The 23,848-nt window shown below is 41.4% G+C and overlaps 1 protein-coding gene across 4 annotated transcripts in view; it reads right to left on the bottom strand.

Moving 5' to 3' along the window:
• DHRSX (dehydrogenase/reductase X-linked) overlaps positions 1-23,848 on the bottom strand; it is a 170,137-nt gene that overhangs the window by 26,430 nt on the left and 119,859 nt on the right. For all 4 annotated transcript variants that reach the window (XM_065074416.1, XM_065074419.1, XM_065074418.1 and 1 more), the window contains exons 5-6: positions 20,422-20,629; positions 3,424-3,631 (exon numbers count right to left, since the gene is read on the bottom strand). In XM_065074416.1, coding sequence (XP_064930488.1) covers positions 3,424-3,631; positions 20,422-20,629 — 416 coding nt within the window. The remainder of the gene's footprint in view (positions 1-3,423; positions 3,632-20,421; positions 20,630-23,848) is intronic.

Below are 23,848 nucleotides of genomic sequence, written 5' to 3'. Positions count from 1 at the left end.
AGGCATTTCAATTGTGTCACAAGCAGAGACCATCTGGCTTAAGAATGAATATTCAGTATCTGTATCAGAAGCAGAAATACTTTGGAGAGAAATGGTACCTTTCCAGCTTCCAGCTTGGACAGCACCCACCGCTAAAACTGGTGTATTGCACAGTTGGCTAAACTGAAATTTGATGCCCAATGAGTGTCTTTTTAGGCTATTATTATCTTATTAATTAGTTGTTGTTTACTGGTTTGGACTTTATCTCCTCAAAAAGATCACTTTATGTTAACAATTCCTGAGGGATAACATATTCCACCACACTCTGCAGAGGACTATGACAGCTCTTCAGCTTTTATTTACTGAGAAGTCATAGGGGTAGAAATAATTTTTTTTAGAAGAATAAACAAAATTTCTCTCTTGCATGTGACAGGTGCAATCCCTGTTTATTAAAAATATTGAGAAAACATTTGCAAAATGGAAATTTAAAGAACAAGTATCACAGCAGACAATAACTTTCCTGAGAAAGACTCAAGCTGAGAAAGAATGAAATCATCACTTCTAAAGGGCAGGCATTCATTTCACAATTGTTATAACTGTCACCGGACCTTTTAGCTTGGCCTCTCTTATTTCTATGGGGTGCCTCTCACTGCAGCTTGTTGGGGAAAAAAAACAACAAAGTGATTCGGCACAGATTTTTCTGAGCTACGTACACAGATCAGAAGAAAATGTTTCATGGTTCTGAGAAACTCAGGCTGTTAATACTTTGAGCAAATTATATGTATGTATCATGGTCTGTTTACGAGACCGTAGGTTTATTTGCTTAAGTACCTAAATGTCTTGAGGAGGCTCTGAGGCGGATGTTGAGCTGACAGCCTTGTCTGCCACGTGTAGCCGTTTCAAATTCAAGAAGCCCAGCGAGGGTGGGGGCCAAGTTGCAATCCCTTGGAGGTATTTGACTTGAGTGCAACTGAGACCAGTGTCAGTGGAAATGCCTTTAAAGGTAGTGGAGGTTCTGCCACAATATTTTGGAATTAAGTCAAACAACATGTTGACTTTCTCCTGAGGGAACGTGATGTGATAAATCTGTGATGCATTTCCTCACCGGAGCTATCTGGGCTGTGTTGTCTCTCACGAACACCAGGTTGCAGTGGGTGAAGCAATTTCTTGCACACATTTAGAAAACACATCAGAATAATTCAGGGTGATAAAAGTTAGTAGAGCCGATATGATTAGAGAGCTATCACCTCATTTTCACTACATTACTGCCATAATCCTAGAAGGAAGATTCATATACATGCACTCAGCAATGAAATTCCAGGGAAGAAGAAATCCATAATATCAACTACCAGCTAATATTATCAGACAACTGAATTTTCTTGTCCTTGCTTCCTCACTTTTCTCATGGGAAATTTACCCTAATGTACGAGACCAGCACAAGACCCACCCAGGCTTGAATGCTGGATACTACAGCACATGGTACAGTGCTATTGAAATCGCCAGGCTGACTTTCAACGTGAGCTTGTTGTGAAGCTAAACATCACCTTGAGATGCAGCTCAGCCAGAGCAGAACAGGGCGTACCTATGTGATGAAGTGCTCCTGAATGTGAGAAAGGAAGGCGAAGTCAATCCCGAATACATAAACATATCTTGAGCAAGAAGCAATAAGCAAAGAGTGGAAGTTGGAGCTGTAACTCAGAAGTCTAAGGGAGAGTGGGAAGAGTGACAGTAAGTGTTTCTCTCTCCTTGAGCTTATAGGAAAACGCATAGCATTATATAAAAATATGAAAATATCAATCTCAATAACTGAAGCATTCAGTTATCCAAACTTGAAGTTATTCTGACTCAAAAAGCAACTGATGCATTTGCGTTTTGGGCAGTACACACACTGCACTTCCACGCCAGTCAGTATGTCTGTCCATCTCTTGTAAGGCAGAATTCCTCTAGAGCAGTATCTCATCAAAATAATAGGAACTGTTGAGGCATTACTCTTAGAGCTGTAAGTATGAGACTGACTCTCGTGAGTCAGCGTGTTCAGTGACATCCCATTCAGTGTCTAAACATGGTCAATTTAATACAGAAATGTCTCCCTGAGTACACCAATAAAACTGAATGGAATTGAGAGCTGTAAACAACAGGATACTAAATTTTCACTCTCAGACACGGAAATTTTGTCAGAATTTTGTGGCTCTAGAGGAAATGCTGAGCACAACCTAAGCGTCTACATGAAACTCTTATGTTAGCAAGGTGAAGTAAGTCCAACGAAAAAACACCACCATCCAAGACTGATATTTAAAGCGGTAATCATAAGAGGCAAAACAAGTTTAATATATACAGTCTGGCAAAGCTGCATTCTGCTTCTTTAAGAATGCATTATATTTTATGAGCATTCCTATTACAATTTTATTGCAATATTCAAGGTGTACTCAGAAGATACTATTATTTTTTTTAAATACAGGTTTATTTGTTTGCATCTTATTTTACAGCCACCCTTCCAGCCTCCAGTTTCATTTCTAAAATTAAAGCTAGTGATATTTCCATATCAAAGTTTAAAATTAATTTGCTTTGTGGGACATGCCCCTTGATCTAAAATACTTCATTTTAATTAGGACATTTAATTTTCTCTAATGGAATCAGGTTCCATTCACTTAATCCAAAACGACTTTCTGAAAGAGTTATAAGCAGTACATTTTCTCAGCACAAGTCTTCTTAAGGCTTGTACGTGTAAGGAGATTGCACCTGTGCAGCTGAACTGATTTCAGATTGCTCTACTTACACCACTACAAAATGTTAGTGAAGTTAACTGTAACTGGGTCTGCCCCACTTCTGTATCAGTTTTATCAAACAGCTTTAAGTTTCCTAATGCAGACCAGGAATAGATAATAGAAAATCAGGTACCACCACAAGTATGTGTTAGGATGAAAAAGCTAAATGAAAACTGTCCCACTTCCCAGAGCACAAGTGTCTGGACCTGCAAAGCCTGGAGTACAGCCACTTCCCACCACCATATTTGCACAGCTCCCTTCTCCACTTTGCCCTTTTCTCTATAACCTGTTGCACACACATAGACCATGCCAGATCATGTCTGCTTCTCATTAAGAGGACATATGAGACATTTCTGAGGAACACTTTGCATATTCTGGCTCTGTGTGTTCTGCCCTCATGCGCGCACAAAGGCACACAGGTAGATCAGGGCAGAGATAAGCAGTGCATGGGCACAGTGAAAGGCATTCCCTTTCCCTTATTGTGAGAGCTTGCTCCCTCCATTTAAAATAAGTGTTTGTTCTAGGGAATGTCTATCTTTATCAATTTTGTACATCTCACCAACACAGATAAATGCAATAAACACCATAAATTATTATAAACTCCAAAATGCCTTAAGCTTCATGCTGACCGCAGCTCTCACAATGTAGGGCAAAAGAAATTATTTTTGAAATTGCATACCTTGAAAAATAGCCAGGCTGTCATCCATTTGACCAGTTTTACAACCCAAAAGACATGCTTGTAGAGCTCAGTATTCACTACTCCAGGGTCTACTACATTAGCAGTCACATGGCTTCCATTTGCAGTCAGAAGATGCTGTAGTCGATAGGTAAATAACACAAGGGCAAGTTTGCTTTGGGCATAGGCTCCATGGGGTGAATACGAACATCTGTATGCAGTAGAGAAAGAGAGAGGGAGATGCACATAAAATAATCAGAAGGAAAACAGAATTGCACAAACATCAAAGGTACTTCATTTTGCAATAGCCAGCAAACGGCTAGACATTGGGTTGTCATAAGAAAAAGCTTATCACTGGCAGGAATGTTTGCTGGAGTTCTGGTGATTATTCTGTCAAACACTAATCTGATTTATGGCGGGAAAAAAAAATTACACCGTACCTGACAGAATCTCTGTGTCAAACTCTTTAAACTAGCAATGCTGAAGCACCAGTTTCCAGGATATCATCACCTAGAGGCCCTCAAACTATTCTCCCCTTCCTCACTGCCCTCTTCCCACATATACATACTCTGCTCCCACCCAGTAAATCTCTGCCTGATCATACTGCTTCTGGTTATTATTATTTGTATTGCAGTAAGACCTACTAGTTTCTTATTAAGGCTCCTGTGTTGGGCATGGTACAGACAAGTAAGGCACCTGCGCCAGTGACACAAACCAGATTACACACAGCTAAAGAGATGGATAAAAAAGATGGGGCAAGGACAGCAGCAAGTGTAACTACAAGTTGTGCCATCTGCAGCCTTTAGAGCAAAGATGGCTGGTTGGGTCTTCGCCAAACTGGAGGTGCAACAAATACCAGGAGTTGGGGCAAAATATTACCTGTTGAGTCTTTTCTGTACATCTCTCATGTGGAAGGTGGATTTGCCTTTCTTTCAAGTCAGTCTTTCTAGGAACTGCTGTTAGTTGGATTTCACTGCGTGAAGGCAGCAGGTTTTTATTTTTGTTCATTTTTTTTGTTTGTTCATTTGTTTGGTTAGCTTTTGTTTGTTTGTTTGTTTTTTAATAAACAGGATAGTTCCAGACAAATTAGCAGGCATGTCGCTTAAAATGCTCCTCCCAACTGGGGCCTCAGCATCACTTCCACAAATACCTGTGCCACGATAATTCACTCTTACAATTACTACAGCCTCTCATCTACCTCTTTTTGTGCTTAGCAGAACCAAAGGCAATTCCTGACAGTACAGACAGCTCATAGGCAAAGCAGGCAGGAGCCTAAAGCAACGGGCTCCTGGATGCAGTAAAACAGCTTTGGTCCCAATCCCCTTTGCCTTTGCCAGGGCCTGGGGAAGCAGCGCTGCTGCCGCCAATATGGAGCCAGAGGTTCGGGTCCGTGGGGCAGCAGCTACTGCTGGTGGAGGGAGACAGAAGGACACCCACCCAGGAGTGGGTCTCTCTTTCCCAGCTCTCTCCTTCCCCCTAATTGTTGTCTTGCTCCTGCAACAGACGCAGCTATGGCTCCATCCTCTACACCTTTACCCTTAGTGCAGCAAGTGCCTGGTGTGCGGAGGCTCCTAGTCTGCTGAAAAGCCTGACTTTGGTTTTCTGTGGTTGCTACTACATGCAAGGTTTTTATCTGAATGAATAGCAAATATGTCTCAGAGTTCTTTTTGTTATCTTACTCTCACTGAATACCATATTTATAATATCCTGTATACTTCACCACAGAAAACCCTGGATGCTAGCAAACAGGCTGACTCTCTGTAGAGGTGTAAGGCTACTAAAGCAATTTAACTGCTTGTGTCATCTGAATGGACTCAAAAACTTGGAGACACAATGGTAAATCGTACAGCTCAGCTACAGGAAGTAAAAGAAAATAGCATTGACTCTCCAGTGCATCTCTTCTCTTTTTTTTTTTTCCTCTTTTTTTTTTTTTTTCCTCTTTTTTTATTTCCCCTGCTCTATTTTTGTTCAAGCAAATCACAAGCAGGCTACAAAAGCATTATATAAATCAAGAGACAATAAAAAAGGACAGTTGATCATAAATAGCCCACGCACTAACCAACGGCCTGAGCTCTAACACACTGGATAACATAGCTCCATCATCATAAAGGTATCACCTGTGCCTCAGGGTAAAATGGGCTATTTTAAGAATAAAGAACAATCACTTCATGAATATAAAAGTGACTCGGCATTAGACAGGAAATGGCAGTTACATTTTAAATTCAGTAGCGTCCGTACTCTGATACGAGACACTCAAAATGTCACCTTATGCTTCATACATATTTCAACCCTTTTAACTTGAAGGACCAGATCCTCAGCCGCTACGAGGCTCCCTTGTGCAGCCACATGGGGCATCCATGGGAAGAAGCACTCATCTGAAGCAGCCTCCGGCAGCCAGCTGGCAAACAACCCTGGCACTTGTCCACCGGTGCCACCATTCCCCCACTGGCGGAGAACACAAGCTGGGGCAAGGGACATGCTTCCCAAGTTGAAATTGAGTGATCTTGCCCGGCAAGTGGGTGGCAGAGAAGCAGGGCTGGGGACTACTCTGACTTGTTCTGCTCAGGTCTAGTCTGGCCTTCAGTAACTTCCAGATGCCAGGCAGGAGGACGGTGAATGCTCCCCATGACTTCCCATTCCCACATTTTGTGCAACTGCTGTTTTGACTTACCTTGTGGCAATGAAGCATGAACTACAAGGGCCAGATCCTCAAAAGCCTTGTACTTTGCATAGATATCTATGTCAGAGAAGCACGAGTGCTAAGAAGATATAAAAAGCTCTCCAATCAGCAAGGAAGCCTTTTATATCACAGCGCAGAGATGCAAATGATTTGCAAGGCAGCAAGGAATCAGACTTCAATAACATACTATAGATACGAAGGATATAAAATTGGATACACAGAGCAGACACTTTTGGCAGAACCCCTGGAATGATTAACTGCTCTGTTCCCATTTTCTTCGTGTGTGCTTTTTGCTTTCCAGGAATCTGACTTCAATGGACTACATACGAGAGAGGTATAACCTGTGACACAGAACTGAGAAGGATTTTTGTTGAACAACTGTTTTGCTTGTGAGACCACATCTTATGAGAATCATGTTGTTTAAATGCCACATTTGAAAAAAATTATCACTGGTTACTCGACGTCATTACATCCAGTCTTGACATTACGCATCAGAAAAATCAGAGCATGTAGGCTCCTGTAGCTGTGCCACAACTGCATTTCCCATGCACATACTTGTAGAATCACAGATTGGTTTGGGTTGGAAGGGACCTTAAGGATCATGTAGTTGCAACCCCCTTGCCATGAACAGGGACATCTTTCACTAGATCAGGTTGCTCAAAGCCCCATCCAACATGGTCCTGAACACTTTTAATGATGGACATTCACAACTTCTCTGAGCAACCTGTTCCAGTGTCTCACCACTCTCGTTAGAAAATATTTCTTCCTTATATCCAATCTCAGTCTACCCTATTTCAGTTTAAAACAAACAAACAAAAAAAACCATTCCTCTAACACATAGAATTATCTACTTTAAAGCCTATGCATCTAAACCCAGCCTCTCTCGGTGTTCTCCACTCTGTATGTACATTTACTACAACTGAATGAAACTAGAATTGTATACTAAATAAAATAACAATATTGACATTACACATTTTCAAAATGCTTTCATTTTCTGAAGGCTCTAAAAGCTTTCTGAAATGAAAGTGCATACAAGAGGCAAACCAGCCCAAAGCAGAACACAGCCTACCAGCAAACTGTGCTGGCACACAGTGCACATGAAAGTGTCTGTGGTGCTTGGACCTCCACAGACACAGAGTATTGATGTTTCACAGCAAGGCAGGCAGACTCTCAAGCAGAGAAACTCTACCTCCTAACTAGGTGTCCAGCCAGGAAAAAGACTGGTAGCTCCCAGCTCCCAGTGGTATATACGCACACTGGCTAGTCAGCCATAGAGCTAGGAGGTACTGGTATTCAACTGCCCAGGGATCCATCCTAAATAAACACTGGCCCACCAGACTCAGGTATGCCAGACAGCATGTCTGTGGAATGGTAGGCCTGTGCACAGTCAAGGAGCCGAGAAAGTGGAGCAAGGTCTTGCTGGGAAGAAGTTCAGTGGAAAGGAGGGGTGTGCCTGGTGTTGGTAGCCTAGAGAAGTTCATGCCCGTCCACTCATTTGAGTGGTGCCCTCCGTGGATCACTGTTCCTACCATAGAAAATGGTTCTCCTCTAGGGGATGCCTCCTTAGAGCATTTTGCCAAGTCAGTGCTGATAAAATAGGGCAATGCACAACTCACTAAGTGGAAACTACAAGAGGAGTTAAGGCAGACAGAATTTAATTAGCTGCTTTGAAATCTCGCCAAGAGAGCAGAAACACACAAAAACTTCTTCGTTTTAAAATAGTGTTTTATTGATTCTATACCAACGGATAAAGGAGGAAGGTAAGGCAGGCTAAGCATTTTCTGTTCAATTATTTTTTAGCAGAAATTCTTAGTTTTGGCTTAAGATATTTTGCAACATAGACTTATAAGTTTGAATTGTCATTACAAAAATTAGGGAGGAGAGAAAGTGATTGTTCTGTATTTTTGCCAGAACAAAATAAGTAAGCATTCAGTTCTGGAGTGAGTGAGTGCCTTGTGGTTTGCTGATTTATTTATTATTATTATTATATTATTCTTTTTCACCAGAAGCTGATTTTACAACTCATCTCCATGGTGCTGTCTCCTGCAGCAGTCTCCCTAGAATGCTGGGGCAACGCATTTGTAAAAAAGAATGAGAAGCCAAATTTCAAACCAGAGCCTGCAGTAGCTAATTAGGTGTTTAAATATGGACTCAGTTGCGATCCAAGTTTGAAAATGAGATCCATGTTAAGCACGTCCCCTGGCAGCCAGTCTTACTTTAGTTTCTCTTCTGTTTGGCTTCAGTTGGTCTGTGTTCAGTAGATGTCTTTCATTTACGTCCAGTGATACCATGTTTAGTGAAGAGCATTAAGTCAGCTCAAGGCACCCACTGTGTAACAGGGGAAACAAAATCGCTATTTGGCACAGACCACCTCCCCCACAGCTCCTGTGCACAGGCTTTCACGTTACTCTTAGCTTTTCCTCTCCATTAACAGTTGCTTTTGCATTACGCACACGTGGAAGAAGTCAATGCAGACTGAGCGAAAGAAGGGTGCAGTGACAGCCCCCTTTCCCTTCTCTGCCACATCTCGCTTCAACAAAAAGCTCAGAGGACCTGGGATCGCACTGACCAACACACAGCTACATTTAACCTGGTCGGTGCTGGCAGAGAAGTTTTCCTGACGTGGACTTCCCTCACACTGCACTTGTCATCCTCTCCTCACCCATCACCACGCTCCCCAATTTCCAGTGTGTTAATTTGCCCAGAGGGCAGAGTACACCAGGATCAAACTGCAGAACAACCCGATCACTGTGTGCTCCATTAAAAAGCAAGTGATGCAAAACGTGGGTGACATGCTGGGGTTTTTAATGAAAGGCCACATGAAATTTCAATGTATGCCTCAGGATGAATCAGTGAATTAAGCAAAACACAGACTTGCTGTATTAAAATGACTAGAGTTTCCTAATGATTTATGTATTAATCTTGCAATACATCATCACCATTGCTTAGTCAAGAATTTTTAAGACTATTATTAAACACTCATGAAGCTTTCACAGTATTAAATTTTCTTTCTCCAGGGAACACAGCACAAGATTTTTCAAGATTCTTGATAGATTTTGCAGTTTATTCCAAAACATCTACAGAAATAACACTGCAGAATATGTGTATGTCTTTTCTGGTTATCATAAGCTGTTTCTTTCTCTCTTTCTATGATAAACCAAAGCCCAAGTCCTAAATATTGCTTATTAGATTTAAACAGACTTCCTGACAGTAGTACGTATATGTATCCCATGAACACATTTGCTGAAAGGGGAAAAAATACAGAGATGAAGTAAAAACAGAGTTGGAGAAATTAGAATATGTGTATTGCCGCTGCAAATTGTCAATTGAAAGAAATAAACATATGCGTTAGTAGAACAAAACTAAAATCTAAAGTGTTAATGTATCTGCTTACTCAGATTTTGTTACAGTTTTGTACAGGTGCTGTCCTGTTACCAACTGCTACTACAGGCTGCCATATAGTCACCCATTTAGCACACATGCCTGGGTATTTTGGGTACTCACTGAATAACTACATTTCTTCCTGTACATTTCTTTCATCTACCTGATACGTAGCCCTAAAATATATATATATATATATATATATACATATAACAGTCAAGGTGGCCTTAGCACACCCCATGAATTTGAATTTGAAAACATCAGTAGCTGTAATTTGAGTGAATAAGGGTTCAAGCATTAGGGTCTCCCAAAGCGCCATCATGACCCTGTGATGGACACATTGGAAAGGATGGCTACAAGACTGAGAAATAAAATTAGTAGTTCTACATAGATGAAAAGCAACCCCTTCATGTCATAGCTGGTTGCCCCAAGGTTACTTAAGCAGCCAGTGGCAGATGGCACTTTCAGAGCAGCCCATCTTGCCCTTTAGTTATGACCCAGGGACAAAGACCAACCTGCAGTGAGCCCCTTGGCGCCACATGCTGCCCACACACAGCTCTGGCCAAAACCGGGCTTTCTCTGAAATCTTTCAACAGGGGTAAAATAGTAGTTTTTCTTCTTAACATTAGAGGATGAGCATAAGGGTAGAGGCTCAGAGCTGAGACCTGGCCACTATAAAATGTTGGTGATGGTCTCACTAGCAGCAGCTGAGTTCTCTGCAAGTCAGTGTCTCCTGCTTTGGGTTTAATCCACAGTTCAGTAGGAGGCACAAGCTGTAAGCCAGGCTGTGAGGTTTTTTTCAAGCCACGCTTTCCAACTTTCAGCACTTTACTGTATAAATACACAGCATTCAGTAACTAGCCCCTTCTTAGTGCTTGCAGGAAACGCAGAATGGATAACAATTAACTTACTGTCTTTGGAAGACTACATTTAGTGAAGGAACCTGAAAGGTCTTTATTATAAAAAAAATTACAAAAGGCAAAATAAGCAACGGCTTGTCATTCTGGACATTATTGTCATCTGGGCAGAATCAATGCGTCATTTCTAATTTGGCTGATCACTCCTCCTAATGGCAGGAGGTGAGATGTCAAGAGACCTCCTGTTCTACCGATTACTTTGCTGTGTGCAGCTCCATTGTTGTATGCTCAGCACAGCTCTCAAAAGTATGAAACACAGACTAAAAGACTGGTCTTCTCAAAGTCTCACCAGAATCGGTATGTTTAAAGAAGTCTAATATTTCTGTTTGCATAAAATTGGCATTAATTTCAAATGTTTTCAATGTTTTTACATATTGATGGCAAGTTCAAGTTGCAATTACTTGAATTCCATTACTTGAATTCCATTCTCCCAGAAAATATATCTCTTTATAAAGAATGATATAATTTGCCTCTTCTGAAGCATCATTTTCTACAGTCAGTTCATATAATGCAGTGTTAAGTGGTATTTGAGCATAATGCTATCCCTTCATTCAATTAAAAATCTCCATCAAACAAAAGTATGAGTAAATAAATAGAAGCAAGAAAGGTTTTACATTGCTGTAGCCAAGAAAGAGATCAAGGCTGCAAGATCTACATTCTGTGTCCTCAGAACCCTTTTGAGTTATGGGGAAGCATCACTGCCATATAACATTTAATATTATCTCTTGGATAATATGGATCTTAGGTTATTGAAGATTGTCACATGTCTTTTAATATTATGTCTTGGATTATACCAAGAAGAGCTCTGAGGCACTTTCCACTCAGTTCTGGAAAGCTTCCCAGTTCTCCTGCAACAGACTTTTTAAGATAAAGGACACAATGGGTCTTTTTATGGTTTCTTCCACCAGAACATGAGTAGGGACATAAAACTGACTAGCAAAAACTTGAATAATCCCAAATCTTATTTCTGTTTCAATAAAATAATTTTTAAACTAGTGCATAACTATCCAGACCAGCTGCAAATTCTAGGCTTTTTATTCTGGGTCTGAGAGGGAACTACAGTGTCTGGTTATGCATAATAAAATGCTGCCACTTCAAATCTAGTGCAGTTCACCTATTGTGATTAGCAGGCGAAATGTGTTCGTGCATATTTGAAGATAATGTAAGGTTTCATTTTGTGTCAGGCTGAAGCCACTGCAATGCGTTGGAGTTGAGGAGGTACCAAATGTGTTCTGCAAGTGCAAATGTTCAACTCACTGAAGGACTGGTCTGTCTTACCAGGAGAAACGGCTTGAATGTACACAGAGACTGCAAAATCCTTTTTACTCCAAGATGTCTATAATACTGTGCAGAAAGTCCTACGCCATCACTCTCTGTCCACAGAAGCAACACAAGACCACCAAGTCTAGCACAAAAAATTAATCATGAAAATTAGGGTGGTTTTTTTGTTGAAACAATCTTAACAACTTCTGCTTTTTCAAAGTTTTCTTAAGTAGTGGGGATATGAGTACCACAGCTTCAAACTGGAAGGTAAAACTGACTAAGTCCCAGTACCTGAGCTAATACTGGGAATAAGATCATAAAGAAAGTCAACTCTTTGTTTAAAACAGTCATGAGAATTCTTGCCTCATTTGGAAGACAGCTAAGTTAAAGAAGGAACACAGCTGAAATGACAACAATACAGGAGAGATTAAAACGTGAAAGTTTTCTGCGCCCATGAAATGGCTGATAGCCTAGACAGGGTAGGAAGGCTTTTGTTTGTGTGAGACCGTACATCACCAGCAGCCCTTGGCTGCTGCCAGAAAATATGCGGGATTTAAATAGGCAGATGAAAGGGGCCTGTAAAAAGGAGGATCTTACTTATGGAATATAAACAAGTCAACTCAGGCAAACGAAAAAAATCCTGCTGAACAAATAACATACAGTGGCTCTACGTGGTCCACAGTCAGCATCGCAAGGTGGTTATTTCAAAGTACCATAGGGGACAGTGACAGCAATCACTTTTTCTACTGTTTGGCCTCAGAGTTGTTTTTTGGTTTTGTTTTATAAATTTTACAATACTATGTCACCCTGGAACACTCTAAACAAGACAACTGTAATGGAAAGCCAAGCATTTCCTAAGAAGGGGCACGACGTGGCCTGGGGGCAAAGTGCATGAGATCTTTCCACTTGCAAACACAACAGAAGCAACTGAAATCGGGCAAGTTTGGCTTTCCAGGAAATGGACCAGAGGTTTAATGTCCAAACCCTGAAAAACCAACACGCGGTCACAGAGCTGCCCTGCCCCAGCCCCTGCTGAAAAAAGTCTGCTTTGGCAGACTGATCTTTGGTGGCAATTCAGATACTGACCACCCCCCACCATTGAGCTAAGAACCAAAAGATTTCATGCAAAAATCATAATATTTTCATTTGGACATTTCTACAGTGCAGTATTATAGCCGGCATCACCATCAAAAGCTCTTGAGCATCTCAGAAAGCCAGAGTGCTCCTCAGTTTCTGTCCTTCTTGGAAAGCTGAGGCTGTGCTATGTACATACAGCCAGTGTCCAACTCCCATGACACGAAATGCAGAGCAACTGCAGCACCTGACACATAACGAGAAGAGATGGAACAATGAAGCTATATATATATAAGATATGCTGGCAGTATTAAAACTCCTGGGGGCTAAAATACTTTACTTTTTACAGTGATTTATTTTATTTAGAAAGTAAATTTTTCATAAAACTCATGTATTTCATAGAGAACTTGATTTAATCAAAAGACCAATTTGTCTTTATAGGTTTAAGTATTCAAATCCCTGGTCTGCTTTTGGAGGGACAAAGTTCTACTTTGCTGAAAGAAGAGATTTAGGATGGGGAGCAGAGAAAATGTTAAGAGTTATCATTTGTAATCACAGAGGCAGTAACCCTGACTTTGCTTCGTCCACTATGGCTTGTAACCCTGAATGCATGAGGCAAGACCAGGGATGTATAGTTGTGAAGAACCAGGAGCAACAACAGGGCTGAACCCAGAAGAGATTTGTGGAAGGCAAGCTGACTATTTTGAACACTTCCCTTAACACGTTGTTCCAGGGGTTTACAGGTAGGTGTGCCAGCTCTCTCCAGCTATGCCAGGCAGCTCGAAGGACAGTTCCTTCTGAAAAGGAACTGTGAGGATGGTGGTAGTTAAAGGGACTGAGGAAAAGTAAAATCACTTGAATGATCACCCAGGACCTGAACTCCAACATTTTTAAGGTTCATCCAGCATTAATGAATCTTTTTTGCTCACAGGGAGATGTTAAACTAACCATCCCCTCTCAAAGGTGACAAGTTATCCCCAGGCCCTATTCTTCGCAAGTCCCTGTTGCCTTTCTGTCACATGAGTGCAGCACATTAACTTTGAAATCACCACTGAACCACCGTGCTGATTTGGAAAACACCAGGTCTCTGAGATCCACCATCCTGTGTGCCATAGAAAGTTGCCTTCACCCACCCAAAGCACTGTGCAGGGAGAGGTTGAGCCCCAGAAACACCCAACTATCACATACCTCCCAACATGTTGCAATTTTGAAATAGTCAAGAAACACTGTGTCCTGTTAAATCATTAACCATTACTAATAATCCTTTGTTAAGATCATTAATCCCTTTCAGACAAGAAAGAATTTAACATCGTGACACACAAAGTAGCTACATTTGATTTCTGGGAACACATTAAGTCTGGTGCTATCTGTGTGATGGCTATGTTACACTGATCTTCAGAAACCAATGAACCCTAAAAGTATTTTGATTACACAGAATGAAAACGTACTGACAAATGTAAAATTAAAACCTTCCAAAGCTAGCATCCTGACATAGATATTTCTTCACTATTGGCTGCAGGAACAGATTGGGATCACCTGTGGCCTGCAACATGGATAAAACATTGCTGCATATGAACTAAAACTCTGTCTTTTGGATTGATTAATTGGTCTGTTGAAATAATAGCCCATTAATTTTTTTAAATTAATTTATGGAATTTGAGATCAGTGCCTTCACCAGTAGACGCATTTTTCCAGGCCAGCAAGTCAATTTTTGCGATTAATGCTAATTGCTGCTAAAGTAAGAGTGCAAAGTAACAAATCCTTTTCCATTTATAAAGAAAACCTTTTGCAAATAAGGACTGAAATACCCTTATATATGTGCATTAAGCATTTGAATACTTATCACCAAACTATAGACAAGAAAATTTGGAAACCTAATGCAGGAAGGACATGTTGAACTGAATACAGCAGTGTGCTATAGTATTTGGTATTGGTATTTGGTATTGGTATTTGGTTCTGTCAAGGGAACATGATTTATCTTGCAAATAGAACCCGAATGCACAAGGTAGCCATTGTGGGGAAGCTGTTTAAACAATACAACTCAAACAAAAACATACATTCCTTGAGTAAAATAAAATCTATACTAACATGTATCTATCTTATTGTCTAGAAGAATCTTTTGTGATTACATTTTCTGTAGTTTTCACATATTTTTATTAAGTGGCAGTCCCGTGGCACAGCTCTTGATATTAAACTGTGAAAAACTTCTGTACTGACTGAAACAATTAACAAATAAAAGACTAATATTTAAAATCCATACTATTTCCTCTTAGGAATTTTCCTTTATTATTTAAAAAATCGGAAATAAAACAATAGTACTATGCTACTACTATGCTATATCAGCTTCTTATTTGGTTTTGCTTGAATTGGAAATCTTGTACAATCCATAAGTTCTCCCAGTCAGAGAGAATTAAAAAACTACAAGTGACAGCTCAGTCATGAAAAGGCACCGAAAGAACCAATGGGGAATTTTTTATTTTTTTTTTTTTTAAAAAAAAAGCTTTTCATTGAAAAATATCTTGACTCATCAAGCCATTAAAAAAAAAAAAAAGTTATTTAAAACTGATGGAGATAACGTACTCCAACAGCATAACCTAGAAATTAAAGGTTTGGAGTTTCAGTTTGATCAACATTATACTTCAAAATATGAATGACAATGTATTCATAATGTTAATTACAAATAAATTGCAAATAAGACATTCTGAAATTACTGAAATCAATGGGTTTGGTCTGAACAATTGACTAATAATTTCCAAAAGGAATTTGACATTTTTACTTTTCATTGCTCAACATGTGCATGATTTTCAAAATCTCAGCAATGCTGACAGGACAAAATCCTCGACCTTTTGCCTGAATTTAATACAACTTAATTTACCGAGAAATATCACACACATGCAAGAAGTAAAGAACAACACCCATCCAAGAACTGGAGGTCTCCAGGGACTTTGTACACAGATTTTTCCATCAGTATGTGACACTTCCTGTTACAGCCCTGATGAACTGGCTAACAGAGATAACTGGAGCAGCCTTGTCTCCCCAGCATCCTCCCATATCCTGGACAGAGCTGTTTACCCTATTTTACACCAGCCAGGATTCACTTGTGGCAGCAGGGATTTTTGCAATTCCTTTCATTCAATCTCTATTGTCTCTGACATGATTCATGCACTACAGCTATGGGAAAAAAAATGTTATCTGGGGACTGTACCAGCTTGGAGAGTTACAGAAAACACTCACTCCTGCAGTTGAAAAGTAGAGGAAGGAGAGCAGAAAATGCGTGACTGACTATTCCTGAATACAGAGGAGACATGAACCAGAAAAGGAGCCGTGTTACTGTGGCTGGGGAGTTCACAGACCTGTGATTCACAGCATTACAGGGCCCATTTGGCATGCAAAAAGAGAGGATGATGAAAGGAGTAGTTAGTAATGGAGGAAGAGCTAGACAGAACGCACAAAGATGCTAACCCCTGGGAAAGGGAACATGTTCAGGTGTAACCTACAGTCTGGGAAAGGGAATAAGGTATATTTTTCTTTATTTGCTAAAATTTCTTCTTATTTTCGTAGGTAGAGTACTTGAAGGAGTGGCCTCCATCCCAGCCTTGTAAGAGTACCATGAATTTCAGTGAACTGTTGAAGCCTCACAACCCGATGGGATGGCACAATGTTCTCCAAGCTTTTGCTAAAAACAGACAGCCATATTCTCTTGTGACCATATTTTTTTCTTCTCTCATTTCAGAAATACTTTAAGGCAGGCAAAAGAGGAAGAAAGGACACCCCCAGCTATGCTGTTAGAGTGCAGATTCTAGCACCATCACCACTGTTGAAACACTTGCAGATAGCGTTTCTGTTAAACTTTCACCTCCTTGAAAACACTCATATTCGAAGCAGGGATGAAGGAGAATGATTTGCCTTAGGGATCCCCTTGTCGACTCATGTGATTGCCGTTGAAAATGGTCTGGATCTAAAAGACCACAAAGGTGTTTGATGTTCTTCATATATCCTTCAGCAAAAGAACTGGGAGAACAGTCATTGCTCTTGTGTGTTTGCATTTTCAATAACACACATGAAACAAGCTATGCCCTGCCAGTTTGGAACAAGCTCTGTCCTGCCTTGATGTACCCATGCTGTGCCTCTTTTACTGGTGTGTGTGGGAAGGGGATGGGCAGGAATGGGGGAGAAATGACATTTGTAGGGGAGAAATAGGAGTGGGACTAGGGGGAGAAGATAAGACAAATGGAGAGCAGGAAATTAACTGGTTAGCAGAAATAGGACCCAAAAAATCAGAGAAAGAAAAAAAGGATGAGTTAGGGATGGAAAAAACAATGGAGACAAGAAAGCTCAAAGACACAGGTGAAGATGAAACTATGACCATAGAAATCAAGCAGGCAGTCATGAAGAGAGAGATGGCAAAGGTAGAAAAATCATTTAACACACAAAGAAAATCAAGAAAAAAACAAATTAACCCTCCCACAATAAAAGGAACTGAAAAGACAAGCATGGGGTAAATCAGATTGGTAAAATGGCAGAAAACAAACATGGAAACGTGGAAGACAGTAACACAAGCTGCATCTGTTCATGGGACAGACCTTCTAACAATTATTTGTTATGCTCTTGCCCCATGGTCACTGTGATATGGATCACATCTGGCTTCAGACCAGAACTCTGAGCAGCAATTACAAGCAATGAGGAGTGATGGTCACAACCGTGACTGACAACCCAGAGTCTCCCAAGTGGGAGAATGATCCTATAGAGAAATTTATGGTAGAGAACTGAATCTTGGTTTATTGTCTCCTTTACATCAAGACAGTCTTCTGCCTTTCCTTCTCTGCCATGTTTGATGGATGGATCCCATCTCCACAACCATCACTCACCTCCAGTTTGGATACTAGCCCAACCAAAGTCTAAGAATAATGGGACAAGAGCATGGTAAACAATTCAGTCTGTCGCCACTAGTAATTTTTCCAGAGTACAGCCCCCTTTCTCCACCATGAATAAATGACTCCAAACTGTTTTGCTGCCTTCCTGTGAGGGTGGGACTACCTGCCAATCTGGGAACATACACCCAAGTCATGAAATGAATTACAGCTAACTAGTGCAAGTCAGAATAAGTAAAAAGTCAGTATAAAGTTTTTAGAAAGATTTCCCATTCACACAAGCAGAAAAAATGAGGGATGGCATCACCGGGAAACTGTGGCAATTAGTGGAAGGCTATCGCACCACAGCGCTTACCAAGGGTGTCTTTATCACATCCATTTAAGCTCTTAAACACTGCTCTGAATCATAAGGCGTCTCCAAGGCCCTGTGGTGTGGGCAATGCCTGTGTATGGTAACCAGCAACCGTCCTCCAGGGCTGCTAAACCACCCGCTCATGCTGTGCGCACACACTCCAACACACAAGTGATCTCACTGTTTTTAGCAGCACCTTTTATGTGATAACTATTTAACCAAGTGGGGGCTTATTGGCAGTTAAGCTAAAACAGTAACAACAACAACAAACCAAACAAACACGTAAACAAAACCAAAGCCAAACAACGGGAGTGTCTTCTTGTCCCCCCCGAATCAATAAAAGGTTTGGGGCTGAATCCACAGCCCTTCTGGGTCCCACCAGTGTGCCTGTGTGCGCAGAACGCAGGCACCGCTGCCACCCCTCAGGCAAAATCAGCCAGAGCCTGTCATCCTTTATGGCTCTTCTTATGCCAGTAATGCTGAAATGTAAAGGGCAAGGTTTGGTGCAATAGCTGGAGGTAAATCTCCCTGGTATATTATTATTTTTTACATCACATTGGTACTGTTCATCTTCAGACATAACTTTCCTAACTGAAACATGCCTGGTTCCTTTAAAATATGAGTTAATAACGATGAATCACAAGTAAGGATGATCCTAAATTAAAGATTCACAGTACAAGACTTTGCTATAATCAAGGAAACTATTGTTATCTAGAGACACAGAACAGCCACATTTAATTTTGCATTCTGTACTTTAGCCCAAGGAAATACTAATTACAGTCCCCTTGGTCCCCTTGTGTGGTGCCATTCAGCACATGCCCATCAGAAACAATAAATACATACATCAAGTGAAGAGTAAGGGTAATTTCCTGTGGTTGCTTTACAAGCAAGAGATTAAACTGCAACTACCCTGCAGAGCTTAAACAATGTGCTTGTAATAAAACTGATGCCATAGTATGTAATCAAAAGTCAAACAGAAAGTTTGACATGCTTAATGCAGCATTCATATGTAAAATGTCTGCAGTGGAGACAGCCCAGCTCCCTAATTTCAGCCTTTGTTCCAAAATGAAACCTGGGGCCAAGTGCCTGTGTACACGTGCTGAAGTCCCTGTCAAAGGACGGAGACAGAATTTCTCCATGGAAATGATGCAAAACTCGCACTGGCTCTGTGAAGGCAGAAACGCTCTGGAGCCCATCAGAAGTCAGGCTCTGTTTTACCTGTTAATAAGCAAGTAATTACTATATATAACTGCATGGGGAAATAGCAAAATGCTTCTCGGTTGTCCTGCCCAGTCCTCAATTAACTAAACAACTCTACATGGTTCCTGTGTGACACCAGACATTTGCTGGATCATTTAATGTCTTCTTAGTGTTAGAAATATCCCAGAGACATTCACCTGCGGTTTTCCTGAAGGAAAGTAGTTGGACAGAATATAGCCATGCATTTTAACTCATCTTACTGGGTTAAAAACCCAAGATGGCCACGCACTTGGATCTCGGAAGGGAAGGGAAGGGAAGGGAAGGGAAGGGAAGGGAAGGGAAGGGAAGGGAAGGGAAGGGAAGGGAAGGGAAGGGAAGGGAAGGGAAGGGAAGGGAAGGGAAGGGAAGGGAAGGGAAGGGAAGGGAAGGGAAGGGAAGGGAAGGGAAGGGAAAATGGCATGCCATGAGCTGCAGGCCAGTTGGCAGAGCTGCCAGGGAAGAGGCAGCAGGCAGTGTTTGGGGCAAGTGAAGCTGCGAGGCAGCTGGGCAGGTGGAGCTGGCTGCCCCCCCAGAGCCAAGTCAGCAGCCCTGCACTAAGCAGGAAGGGAGCTGGCAGCCCTTGGCATCTGTCTGCACCCATCTGTTGGACATTAGAAAAAGGTTCTTCACCCAGATGGTGGTGGAGCACTGGAACAGGCTCCCCAGAGAGTCAGCGACGGCCCCAAGCCTGACAGTGTTCAAGAAGAGACTGGACAACACCCTCAGACACATGGTGTGAACTGTGGGGTTGTCATATGCAGGGACAGGAGTTGGACTAGATGATCCTTGTGGGTCCCTTCCAACTCAGGGCATTCTATGATTCTGTGGTTCACTTGAGGACAAATTCTATTATTATTCACCCAAACCATTTTGAAATATTCCAGTCTCCCTGATGAGGCAGTGAGGAGTCCAGGCTCTGCACCACAACCGCCACCACAGTGGAAGCATCAGGAAGGCAGCAAGGCTTTCAAGGTTAAGAATAAAAGGCTCCATTTACAAGGTTATAAATTATTTGTATCTTTGAATGAAGGCTGCAAGCTTTGCTCAAGTCTGAAGGAAATTTAGCAACTGTTTGAGAATCACGGTTCATTAATAAATATATAAATAAATATTAATAACAAAGTCAACAAACCCCCGTACATTCAGTATTCAGTAACAATTATTTTGGAGTTCTAACTGCACACCCTTACTGCAGATCAGTGAATAGCAAAAATGGGTCAGTACCTGCTTTGTAAGTCATTCAGGTGCAATTTGCCTACATAATGCGTGGCTGATGAGACAGTGATGATCCTAGCGTTGTGACTGTGCGTTCCTGATTGCTTCAGCGTATCCAAGAGGAGGTTAGTCAGCAGGAAGTGTCCCAAGTAGTTCAAGCCAAAGTGCTCCTCAAACCCATCTTCTGTCTTCCTTTCAGGGACCATCATCACCCCAGCTGGAGAAGAAAGTAGATGTAAAACCTGTTGATTTATTTCAGAGAAGGAGCAAGCTATAGGAAGTACAGATCTCCTGCTGCAGAGTGTAAACAGTGCATTTAGATAAATGAGTGGTGGCATGTGAAGTGTAAAGTGTAACGCCAATACTGATTGACTTTCGCTGAGAAAAATGTCAAAACCTCCACTTCAGTTCCTTTATCCAGAAAACAGGTAGACTGACTCTGTCCCTCTCTCCCTCCCTCACTGCAGAATTGTGAGGATGAGTTAATTTCTGAAAAGTGTTTTTAACACATTAGAAGTTGAGTTAACCCATTGCTTTCCTTCCAGAACTCAATGCTGCAAATCCACAATAATAATTAATTCACCTACAACAGGTGGGAGCTGGATGATCCCAACAACATTCCCTCCATCAAAGATCTCAGAGCAGTGGAGACAAGAGCACACCTGCTCTCCCAGACAGCTTTCTGCTGAGTCCTGGCTGGAGTTTAAACATCTGTTGAGTCTTCATCTAAAATCTGCAACTTCTGTCTCACTGTTGTGTGTGAGAAAAGATGTAGTAAATTTACCCAATATATCTTAATTACTGTGCTTAGAAGCAGCTGCATATTGAAATGAAGTTTTGAATGCTTATTTTGGCAATATTTTTGCATATATTTCTGAAAACCACAATTTTCAAACACAGTGCCTAAAATAAGTATCCACATCCCTAACACACAATGTTGATTTCAGCATCCTGCAGAGTATCGTGAGCTCATGCATAAATTACATTGGGTACTCACGCTGTGTGGGAGATGGCTATCCCGCTCAATTTTATAAGGTGGACTTGAATGTCATATTTTTTTCTTATTTTCTTAAAATTTAATTGGCATATAAGTAGACCTGAACTCTGTAATTTAAATGTAGATGGACATGGTTCATGCAGAATAATGTTACAGGCTGTCTTCTCTTGAAAACACATAGATGCGATATAGCAGGATCCGATCACAGACGTGTCAGCTTCATCCTTGTGCTACTTCATGTGTCTATTAAAAAGCCTTTAACATCCCATTTCTCAACATCAGCCCAATGACGGCATATTAAATTACCATTTTAAACTGCACATGCTGTGCATCTGCACCATTCCTTCTTTGGTTGGGGTGGTAGGGGGTGCAATTGACAGTCCTGCTTCATTACTGCTGCTCGGGCTGAGGAGGAGACTTTTTCAGGATCTTTTTAGCATGGCCAACACCCATAGTGATTCACCAATGGCTGCCTATTGCTTAATGGAGAAACTGGAGAAGCAGCATGAGGGGAAGAAATGAGAGAAGATGACAGAGCAAACAAAGGTTAAGGTGTAACAGCGTACCTGCATAGGGAGACCTTACGACTGAACATGAGCGAAGCTGGCCGAAGGTATGATGAAAGAAACACAACACAAGTTACATGATTGGGCTCTACAAAAGCTCTGATTGGCATCTGTCTGTCATTACAGCCACTCTCCTAGATCCCTCAGAACAATGGGAAAACCCAGCTGCCTGGTGTGGTTTCTCTGCATGTGAAATCTCAACTCTGTTTGGGTATCCCATTGTATTCTCTTTCCTCAGCAACACCTGCTGAAATGCACAGTGCAACTGCTCATAAAGTTAGAAACAGATTTCCCTTTCCTCCATAACCTGCATATGCAGCATATAATGACATCCAGAACAGTGGCCAGGACTGAACACTGGCATAAAGGTTACAGACACACAGAAATGTGAAACAAGTCCTGATGTGACTTCTTGTTTTCTGGGAAGAAAGAAAGGGTGGGAAGGGCAACAATCCCCAGACTCCCAGACCAAACCTCAGCCTGCTCCAGTGCGAGTTTTAGCAGAGACTGGGCTCAGCGTGAGCTGCTGGAAGGTGGATGAGAACAGCAACACATCTCTGAGCACCGGGGCTGGTACAAGGAAATTATTTGCATCTCTCTGAAGCCCACCCTGCCCTCCAAAGCTCTGACACTCAGAAAATGCAGGAGGAAGCAGTTTGCTAGAGGTCTATTTGCAGTCACACTGGTAAAATGCAAGCCCAAGAAAAGACAGCCAACATAAAACAACCCTGGCACAGCAGAGCTGATGTGACCCCCAACTGTGCTTCTGCATCTGCCAGGGCTGCTGCAGGACTCGCTATGGGCACCTCCATGCACACACACATTTCTGCCAGCTTAGTCAGACTTGGGGATGGAGGAGTCTGGCTGGAGAGAAGTGCAGCAGATGACTACTACAGCCATTCAGCTTCACCTCACAACCAGCAGGCAATCCCGGGGAGGCTGTCACTGCTCACATCAGCCCCGAGGATGCCTGTGCTACAGCAACTAGCCCCCTCCACCTCCAGAGAGGCATGGGATTTTGAGAGCACAGAGAGGCTCTGCCCTCCACCCCAATTAGTCTCCACCATCTGTGCCGCATGTCCTGGAAGCAGAAAACAGACCTGAGCTCAGGTCAGGAGATGGAAAAAAATTTACACTTGTGCAATGCACAATTGCTATGATACATATTCCTGAAAATTATTTTGCTCGTTCTTCAGGAGCTTCCTCTGAGAATAAATCCTGGTCAAGTCCTTGAGCAGGCACAATCACCTCTGCCTGCATTTGTTTCTAATATGATTCCCCTTTTATCTTCAAGAGCTGGTCAAATAATATTAATCCAAACCACCTTTGAAAGATTTTTTATGTTTGATTTTGATGGCACTCATCTTTGAGGTGGTTTCTATTGAGGCTATTAAAAAACCTTGCCCTGCAATTTGAGGCCAGTTTCTCTTATTTGAGGAGAAGCTATTTTAATTCACTGAGAGTGAGCATGCAAAGGAATACCCAACAGGCAACTGAACCTGGCTGCTTTTCTGACAAAAGGGAAAACCTTGTAAGTGTAGCAGCAAACTCTCTTTTCTAAATTATTAACTACCTAACATTCAGTAGATACTAAAAGTGGCATGCTATTGATTTTCTTTTGTCCAGAAACATCATTGGCTTTACTCAAGAGCTCCAATGGTAACTCAAAGAATGAAAGCTGCTTCTATTTTTAATTCTTTCAATTAAACCAATACTGTTTGAAACATTAAAAAAAACCCTTTGTTTTTTACCTCTTCATCGTATACTGAGAATGATTTCACTTATTCTTCTGGTATGGAATCCACTCAACCTGGTATATTTCTGATTTTAATTGTCAATATTTTAATTATCAACAGTCAGTCTACACAGTTTT

The sequence above is a fragment of the Columba livia genome, chromosome 1 (assembly GCF_036013475.1).
Source record: "Columba livia isolate bColLiv1 breed racing homer chromosome 1, bColLiv1.pat.W.v2, whole genome shotgun sequence".
In the NCBI taxonomy this organism is placed as follows: Eukaryota; Metazoa; Chordata; class Aves; order Columbiformes; family Columbidae; genus Columba; species Columba livia.
This window is presented reverse-complemented; position numbering and strand designations above follow the sequence as displayed.